This window comes from Alosa sapidissima, chromosome 24 (assembly GCF_018492685.1).
Source record: "Alosa sapidissima isolate fAloSap1 chromosome 24, fAloSap1.pri, whole genome shotgun sequence".
In the NCBI taxonomy this organism is placed as follows: Eukaryota; Metazoa; Chordata; class Actinopteri; order Clupeiformes; family Clupeidae; genus Alosa; species Alosa sapidissima.
In genome coordinates this window covers 2204798-2214355 of record NC_055980.1, presented here as the reverse complement: position 1 = coordinate 2214355, position 9558 = coordinate 2204798, and the positions used below count along the sequence as shown (strand labels likewise).

At 39.5% G+C, this 9558-nt stretch overlaps 1 protein-coding gene across 5 annotated transcripts in view; it reads left to right on the top strand.

Moving 5' to 3' along the window:
- Positions 1–1571: 1571 nt before the first annotated feature.
- llgl2 (LLGL scribble cell polarity complex component 2) overlaps positions 1572–9558 on the top strand; it is a 28545-nt gene continuing 20558 nt past the window's right edge. For 2 of the 5 annotated variants that reach the window (XM_042082586.1, XM_042082584.1), the window contains exons 1-6: positions 1573–1980; positions 6340–6473; positions 6546–6643; positions 8285–8366; positions 8455–8570; positions 9219–9377. In XM_042082586.1, the coding sequence (XP_041938520.1) occupies positions 6399–6473; positions 6546–6643; positions 8285–8366; positions 8455–8570; positions 9219–9377 (530 nt within the window). In that variant the 5' untranslated portion in view covers positions 1573–1980; positions 6340–6398. Of the gene's footprint in view, positions 1981–5254; positions 5367–6339; positions 6474–6545; positions 6644–8284; positions 8367–8454; positions 8571–9218; positions 9378–9558 lie in introns of all 5 variants that reach the window. The other 3 variants (XM_042082588.1, XM_042082587.1, XM_042082585.1) reach the window with 2 other exon arrangements.

The window sequence follows — 9558 nt, the reverse complement described above, 5'->3', positions numbered from 1 at the left end:
GGACTTCTGTAAGTAGGCATCATCCATGTAAAGCTAGACAGTGTTTGTAAGGTAATAAAGCATACTGACTTAATGTAGTTATGACCTTTATGGATAAACATAAACAATATACTGTAAGTGCATGGCCCATATTGATGCCCGGCTTCCCTAATGGTACAATAACAACATGATTGTATAAAACAAGTTTTATTATTTCACAAGACTCCAAGATATCAGAATGCCCAATAAAGTCAAGTCAAGTCAAGTCAACTTTATTTCTATAGCACATTTAAAAACAACTGAGTTGAACCAAAGTGCTTACAAACAAACATAAAACAATGACAATGGTACAACAACAATATAATATAACATGGAGGGAAAATAAATAAATAATTGAAATAATAAACAAATTGGTCAAAAATAAAATAAAGAATAAAGAGTGTGTATGTGTGTGTGTGTGGGGGGGGGGGGGGGTATTAAGGTAGATTAAAAGCTTGGGAGAAAATGAAAGTCTTTAAGTTAGACTTAAAGCAGTCAATGGTTGGAGAGGACTTAATATGTACAGGTAGACTATTCCAGAGTTGGGGGGCAACAACAGAGAAGGCTCTATCACCCTTAGTCTTAAGGCGTGTTTTGGGGATATAGAGAAAAGTATATATACAGTATGTAAGTAAGTACATATAAAGTATGCCTTAATCTTAATGATCTGTTTTGGCAACAGAGGTAGCTGGGCATTGTAATGCAGCACAAGTAAATGTCAAACTAGGCTAACATGTTTGTGTAGGCAAGCATGCATGACCAAACCTCGAAACTCATTGGACATCACACACAAAAAAAAAACAGATGATGTACTGACACTTAAAAGACATCTACCATGATGTCCCACTGACATTACAACTTTAAGTGCTAAATAGCCCATTTAAACAGGGTTAAATGAAAGTAATGACAATTTGATAGGCTGTAGGATAGCCTGCCTGTCTAGGCTACACAAGATCAAAACATATATGCCAAATTGCATAATCGTACACTTACTCGACCACCAGTGGTCGTCGAAATTGACACGTTTTTCCACAATAACCCATATCAACATTCAAAAACGTGTTAAAATTGCTGTAATCTTCTAGCTTCTTTAACAACATTTTCAGTTCCATTTGAGTCACGCTTCATGAATGCTCTCTAGGCACGCGCGCACAACCATAAATATTCACGCTAAACTTCACCTGACTCCACCCATGGAAACCCAGAATCTCAGAAACCGTATATCTGGTAACAACGGCTGGTCTGTTTCAATAAATGAACCAAATATTGAGCAGGATCTTTGCCATTTTCGTGGCACTGACTCTTTATGTGGGAAAGGAATTTAGTTTTGAAGCACGAGTGAAACGTTTTGAGAGATTTGCAAGTGAGCATTGGTGTTGTGCGGAACTGTAAGGCCGTTTTGCCAAATTATCTTAGTGTTTTGAGAATGTAATTTCTGTTTTAAGCAATGAACCAAACCAAATAGAGAAAAACTGTAAACCCTAAGTGTTGATTTGCTGTCTATGGGGGGTTAAGCCAGGGTACATTGATACATTCTCACAGCCATTCTCATTTGGGGGAGGGTCTATCTTTGCCCCGACTGGCAGTATACCGGAAGAGATTTTGTAAAAAGAGGAGATAACATTAGCTAACTAATTTCCTCGAAATAACTGGTCTTCTTTGCAGCGGAGTGAGGGGCTCATTTGTTTAAGTCATCAAGAAATGGTTGTTACCCTCGGGTAAAACAACAGTTAGGGATCGACAATCTTTTTGTAAATTAGCTATTTCTAGCTATTTAGCTAGCTTGGTGGAGCTAAAGTTGCTCCACCAAGAAAGCTGCTTCCTCGTTTTGGACATCCTTGTAACGTTAACGTTAGGAATACCAACCAAGCTAAGTCAGCTAACTTAGGTACAAAGGAACTAAAAGTTAGTCCAGGATTCGTAACCGCTTTGTCGACTCTCGGAAAAGCGAAAATCATCCAGGTACGTTAATGTCATCTTTACATTTCCTGGCTGTCCCAACAGGTGCTGTGTCTACAGGTGTTGTTTTGAGCCAAGTCAGTGAGAGCTGCGCTAACTCATATTTTAACGTTAACTTGACCAGGATTATCTTGCTTGCAGAGTGATGTTAGGTTACTAGAGATCAAGCGTAGCCAATAAATTAATAACAAGGAACACTTTCATTGTTGGCTAGTTGCTATTCAATAACATTTGCTCGATTGAAAGCTAATTATCGCTAGCTAACCAGCTGGACATCCAACTGGCTGAAGTTAGCTCGGTTGGTAAGTTAGCTTTAACGTTACCGTTAAGATAAAAAAAGAAAAACAATTCTATCAAAGGCCTGTATACTTCAGCAGTTACAAGTATTCTTTAAGTCCATCGTCACATAATCTGTCAAGGTAATACCGGTATCGTGTAATCATAGCAAAAATGACTGTAGCTGGCATATTCGCAACTTAGTCGAGTGTTTGTTAACGTTAGCTAACGTTAAATCAGGTGACGTTTGGCTGCTAGCTAGATAACGTTAGCTAAGCAGATGTTTCGTTAGCTGACTGGTCTCGATGACTAACGCTAATATTTCCTCCAGCATTTAACGTTTGCTTATGTTGCTCACCACCAGGTTATCAGTGATTGCAGTTGACTAGGTTAATTAGCGCAGATTTTTTATTTGTTCTGGCAACAAACTCCTTTATGTATAGCAAACGTATATCATCACAGCGTGTGTAACTGCTAGCGCATCACCTAACATAGTTCAGTTGATTATGGTAAAGTTAGTGTAAGTATATTGCTATCAATTAACGTATGTAGTTTATACTGCGCTTTCTCTTAAGTGTTAGGGAAGTGGTTGGTTGTCTATAATTTGTATAATGGTGTATGTAATGTTTGGCTGTGCTGACCCTGGCTATCGCCATTATGCGTCTATGTTCGTGTAGGCCTAACTTTAGAGGTGTGTCCCCTCTTCAGGTGTGTAACGTTACTGAGTCAGATGTCTACCAGGAAGCAATGGATGGTTGTGTTTATCTGTCTAACCGGTTTGTCGAGTAATAAATAGCTTGTTTGTATATGAGTTTGTAATTCTAGAAGACATTCAATACATCACACTTTTTAGTCTATTGCTGCTAGAAATGTTAGGCCTGGCAGTCAAGATAACTTCACACTTTATTTATCTAAATCTTGCTCTTATTATTATTCTGATTATTTTTTCACTTTATTTGATGGTAATTTATTTGCACCGGTCACTACACAGTATTATGTATGTACAGTACCCTCCAGAATTATTGGCACCTTTGGTGATGTTGACTAAAAACAGGTATAAAAAATAATCTTTTGATTCATTGTACTCTCACAATGAAAACAACAAGGAAAAATCCACCCTTGAAGGGAAGAAAATCTCATAAAGAAATAAATATTTTTAACGAAAGCATGTTGCTCACAATTATTGGCACCCCTACAAAATCTTACATACAAAACCTAACAGAAGCATTTCCCTATCTAATTTCAACTTCATAGTTCATTACTTTGTTTTTCACTAAGGTATGAAAATAAAGTGACACAGGCAAAATCCTCTTGTCATTTTTCAACATTAGAAAGATGAGAGAATACACAAAATTTAAATAAAAAGAAAGGTGACATTTGTAAGTCAGGGAATGTTAATAAAAACTAGGTACTTTGTTGAAAATGTCTATATTTACAGTTAAAGGTGCGATTTGTAGGATTGTTACCGAACGTTATGTAGGCCAAAATCAAAACACTGGTGAATGTTCTCAAGACTACCAGACGCGATCCTCTTCTGGGTTGCCAGATGTAATGAAGACCTAGCTAACATTAGTTGACCTGCAGCTGCTTGGCCAGCTCTGCGTCAGACTTGATATTCTTCATTTGATGAAGACGTCAGCATCTCAGGAAGCTCCTCCGATGTCCACTTAATTTGTTTCTTGTTTTAATTTTGGAAATTTGCCTGCCTCTCGTAGGCGTTCATGACTACAACTGACAGCTGTTGACAGTTGGCCTTTGCTAATTTGGCAACCCAAATAGGAGGACGCGCTAGCCCATTATTAATACGCTATTCTAGAATTAATCGTTCAAAACATAAACGAAAATTCCAAGAGATTCCGCCCCGTAACTCATTTTTTTCATGGGTTTTACGGGGTTTTACGGGATAGAGTAATGTTGTCAAATAAGCCATTACTTCAATTCATCGTGTTTCCTTACTCTCTGACAACATGTGGTGATCATTTTTGGAATGGTTACAGTTTATTTTCCATTATTTCCTACATACTGGACCTTTAAAACAACTATTTAAAAGGTTCTAATCAACTGGAAATGTAACAAACATGCTTGGACAAAGACCCATGGTTATGTTGCCCCCACGTACAGTATGGATGGTGAGAATTCCATGAGGACCACTATTGGAGAGTTACAGACAAAGGTGTCATCTTGGGGTCACCAGGTCCCCCAAACAGTCTTCAAAAGTGACCACTGCTAATAGCTTATTTAGAGGGCATGCTAGGTAAATGTCTGTCCAGTCATTTAATTACCAATGTAAACGGCAGGAGTTACTGAATGGTACAGTGACTTTGTCTGAAAGTGTGTTCTATTGTCAGATGAAAAAAAAATTGCGCTCTTTGCCAAGGAACACTTTAGGTGTGTTTGGCGTACATAGAAGAATGACAATACTGAAAAGTACCCAATACCTAATAAGAATTATGGTGGAGAGGCTGTGCTATTGTGGGGCTGTTTTTATTCCCAAAGGCCTTCAGAATCTAATTAAGGTGCATGGTATCACAAACGACAAGAAAAACCTGAACATTTCAAAGGAAATCTGTCAATCTCTGCCAAGATACTAAACGTTGGTCATGTTTGGATCATTCATCAGGTCAGTGAACCACAACAAACGCCCAGGTCAAAACAAATATGGTTTACTGAACACAAAATCAAGCTTCGGCCATTGCCATCTCAGTCCCATTAAACTCCATTGAAAAACAGTGGGGTGAGTCAAAGAGGAGAATGCACAGAAGTGTGGACCTAGGAATCTGGACGATCTGGGGAGATTTTGTAAAGACGAACAGTCTGAAATCTCTTGCTTTGTATTCTCCAACTCTATGGGGTGTCATAGGTAAATATTACAAGCTGTTTTATTGGCAAAGGGAGGCTTAAGAAGGTATTATAAGCAGGGGTGGCAATAATTGTGAGCAACGAGTTTTTGTTAAAAATTATTTCTTCTTAAATCAGGTGTATCTGTTCTATTTCTCACAAGGCTCTGAAAATGTCGGTTGACGTGAAAGGTCGGTAAAGGAGTGATTTTTTTTAGAATTTCTGAGAGGGTGACCTAGGAAGGGCTACCGAATATCCCAGTTTTTTTTAAACAGGTTGGTCTAAAAAACCTTTAGAAAAATGTCTAATTTAGACTGCAATTTCATTTTGCTACCCCACCGATATTTTTGGCGACCCCTAGTTTAAGAACCTCTGTAGTAGCCTATGTGGTACACCCCTCTGCTTTAAGCAAATACATCTTGAAGTGTTTATGTTTGCTAACTGTATAGAATGTGGTGCTATCAGAGCATGACCTTAGAGATGGTGCATGACGAGCAGTGATGCCTTAGCCTAGAAATCTAGACGCACCCTAGCGGCGGCAAATTAATTTGCTCAGCCTGTACGTCTAGTTATCAAACCATAGGGATTTCTATTGGCTGACGCCGTGGACGTCATCCAATCACAGCGCTCTATTTTGTTAGAGTCTTAAGGCGGGCTTAACAGGATAACGACAGTCCTGTGACGGTGAACAACAAGGAAGGTGGCTATGGCGAACGAAGAGCGGTTGTTTGAATCGGCGTTGGCGTCAACTTTGGAGGAGTTGGACTTGTGCTTTTCTTTGAAAGTTGAGCAACACAATGCACTTAAGTCATTCCTTTCGAAGAAGGATGTATTTGCCGTTTTGCCGACAGGATACGGATATGGTCGTAGCGCTGGCCTATTGCATGCCTAGGCAGTTTGAAAGACAATTCTCTGCCCGCCTGGATTAAGCGAGGTGAATGGTTTGATTCCAGATTATACATTTGAATGATATAGGATGGCCCGCCAGGCTAGTGATGCCTTGTATTAAAAAAAAATGCAGGATATGAAAAAATGCAACCATACATATCACAATTTTGAACACGCATGAACCCTGAGCAGACTCTCATGGCACACTAGTCCAATACCAGATATTTTACAGTCTATTGATTACTTTAACCTGAAACTAACAAATGGTTGGAAATGGAATCACCTTCTAGGCCTATTTGTTTAACTTAAAAAATGGCCTTAAACTAGATTATCTTTTTAATCTCTGTTTGTCTTTCCCAGGAAACTGACTGGTAAAATAGGAGTGGACATAGCGGGGCAATAGCACTCGCTCTGTGAGGATGAAGAGGTTTCGCCGGCATGGCCATGATTCTCAACGTGACAAGCTAAAGCAGGAACTGTATCAGTTCAACAAGGTATGCAAGTACAACATAGACAATGGCAGGTGTCATTTCCCACCATCTCACTGTTCTCATTCTGCTTTTCAGACTGTGGAGCATGGCTTCCCTCACCAACCCAGTGCTCTGGGTTACAGCCCTGATTTAGATCTGCTTGCAATTGGCACTCGTTCTGGGGCCATCAAACTGTATCCTTTAACAGAATCAGCCTGTAGTGTGCCTGTCTTTTTAACCTTGTTACTGTAAAAAATATATACTTAATTTATTTTACGGAGGTACCCAACTAAGTCATTCTTGGTCATGGGGAAAACAAATCTACCAGTTGTATTGACAATCAGGTTTAATAATTATTTTTTAATTGTACATGTTATGAAGGATTATTAATAGAATGGCGTTCAGCACAGTTATCCTCTACCACAAGTAATGATGAATGCTAAAAGTGATGATAAACATAAGAATCAACATTCATGTACGACATAGAATGGAACAATTTTTTACTTTGGCTTTGTTGAATAAGGATAGTTCGGTGCACGGGCACAAAGCTACTGTGAAGCGGAAGCACAGTTATTCCCTACTTTATATGCAGTGTCGGACTTCGAAATGACACCTGTAAAACGGGCAAATCTGAATAAAGACAGACTGGGACGCAAATACAGGGTATTATACACGTTATGGTACCACTTTGAGTGGGAGATTCAGATATAAGTTGCTGGAGCCTATTGTGAGCTTTTGCTGGTAGCCACTCTGTAAAGCTTACTTAATTATTCATTTGGGTGCTAGATAAGCATGAGGGGTTGATGGATATCTGCTAAAATGGAGCGTTTTATTTTCCAGCCTAATTATAGGGTTGTAAATGGGCTTGTGAAATAGAAGCTGTTTATGGTGATATCTTTTGTGTTACAATCATTACAGTTATTTAGATAACGTTTTATTTGTAGATCATTTTATTCTTATGTAATGAGTTTTGTTAGAAGCTGGCATAAACATATGAATCATTTGTCAAACCATCAGATGGTGTTTAATACCGTGACGTTATAGGCCCGAAATTTAAAAATACACTCATAGTCTTTGTTTTGTTTTGTTTCAGTCATGAAATTGTACCAATCGAGTACTGGCTAAAGTGGTAATACACTAGAGTGAATTTGCAACCTATGTGTATGCTAGAATGGAAGGGGGGTAAATGAGAATGAACCTTTCTAGACCAGTGCAGCACAAAGGGAGATGTAAATATGTGTAACGGAGGCAGACTGAGCTAGCGTGCTAGTTGCCCGTGTAAATCCTCACAGCCCTAACCTTAAGAACGCTTCTAACAGCTGAGTTGGAAGCCTGGGCTTTTAGCTCAGTGGTTAGAGCATTTGTCTTCCATGCCGGTGTGTGTGTGTGTGTGTCAAGGTGGCGGGTTCGAGGCCCGTGGCCCGTGAACGAACCGACCTTGTGACATTGGTGCCGTGACCCGGATGGGAGGATTTAGGGAGGTGAGTGTAACAGAGGCCGACTGAGCTAGCGTGCTAGTTGCCGGTGTAAATCCTCACAGCCCTAACCATTCAATGTCACAAGGTCGGTTTGTTCGCCGACGAACGGGGGATGAACGCTCTAACCACTGAGCTAAAAGCCCAGGCTTCCAACTCAGCGGTTAGAAGCGTTCTTAAGGTTAGGGCTGTGAGGATTTACACGGGCAACTAGCATGCTAGCTCAGTCTGCCTCCGTTACATATGCCATTACTTGTATTTTCATTCACTGCCTCTACATAGCAGTCATGAAATTTACCACAGGGCCATTGGCTACTGTGTTTCATTTATATGTTTGAGTTTTTCTTATCGAAGTTTAAGATATGGAGCCCCAGGTGTGGAATTTATGGGGCTTCATGATGAGAATGCCACAGTTACTCAGGTGCACTTCTTGCCCCACCAGGTACGTTTTCTAGCATCATTCTGTCACTCTTGGCTCTTTTTAGAGAGGGGATGGTTTGAAAACTAAATTTGTATGTTTTTTTTTTAAGCTGGAATTGGTGACTCTGCTGGATGACAATAGTCTGCACATGTGGACTCTAAGAGCCCACCATGGTGTGTCTGAGCTTCTGGAAGTGGGTCGTTTCACTCTCACTGGACCACCTGGGTAAGATGGCTCTATAAGGCTGATTTTTGGTCCAGGTGCTCAAATGAAGAAGTATTGTCAACAGATGTTGTAGGATTTCAGTCCTGCACCATCAGCAGATTGTCTAATAGAATGTCACCTAGTCTCTATAACAACTTGTACATTTTCTAATGTTTATCTCAGTCACACTAGCTCTGGTAGAATTTTTAGTTGATATCCAAGCGCCATTTCAAATTTGGTCTATCATATTTTGTCAAGTGAAACTTGTTGCTTAGACAGTAAATTGGCCTTTACACACATGCCTGTAGATGTGCAGGCATACATTTACATCACACATTAAATGTTTTAAATGCTTTAAACACTGCCTTAAAATACTTCAAATTTGGTACGAGTATTTACCTGGGCTCTGACTTCCAAAATTAAATCAATTCATCAGTTCAAGGTCACATTGACCATATGTATGTCCCTTTTTGTGAATGCCATATCTCAAGAATGCCTTGAAGCATGTTCTTCAGATTTATTATAAATGTTCACATGGACTAGATTTTTTCAAAACTATAATCTATGTATTAACATGCCTCGCCACACAAATGTCTGTCAACCAGAAATTTGCAGCTACGCGGAGGCATACCACCCCAACACAGTAATTCTCTTTTATTTTTATGACAGTGCTCCACCCAGCGTGACACGGGTAACTACAGTGTTGGCACATTCATCAGGTGAATGGCTTCTGCTGGGAACTGAGGGTGGCCATGTCTTTGTGGTAGAGGTGCCTGGTTTTCGGGAACTTGAGGAGAGGAACATCAGTGTGGAAGATGTCCAGGCCAGGTAGAACATCCCCTTTCCATCTAATTCATACACACACTTGTATACAATACATTTTCAATCCACTATATTTTTTATACACCCTATTTATTTGCATTTTCCATTTTTAAGTGAAACTAAAATTATGTAATTGTATGTGCATTTAAATTGTAAATACTACCCTTGCATGTTTACAGGGTAATTT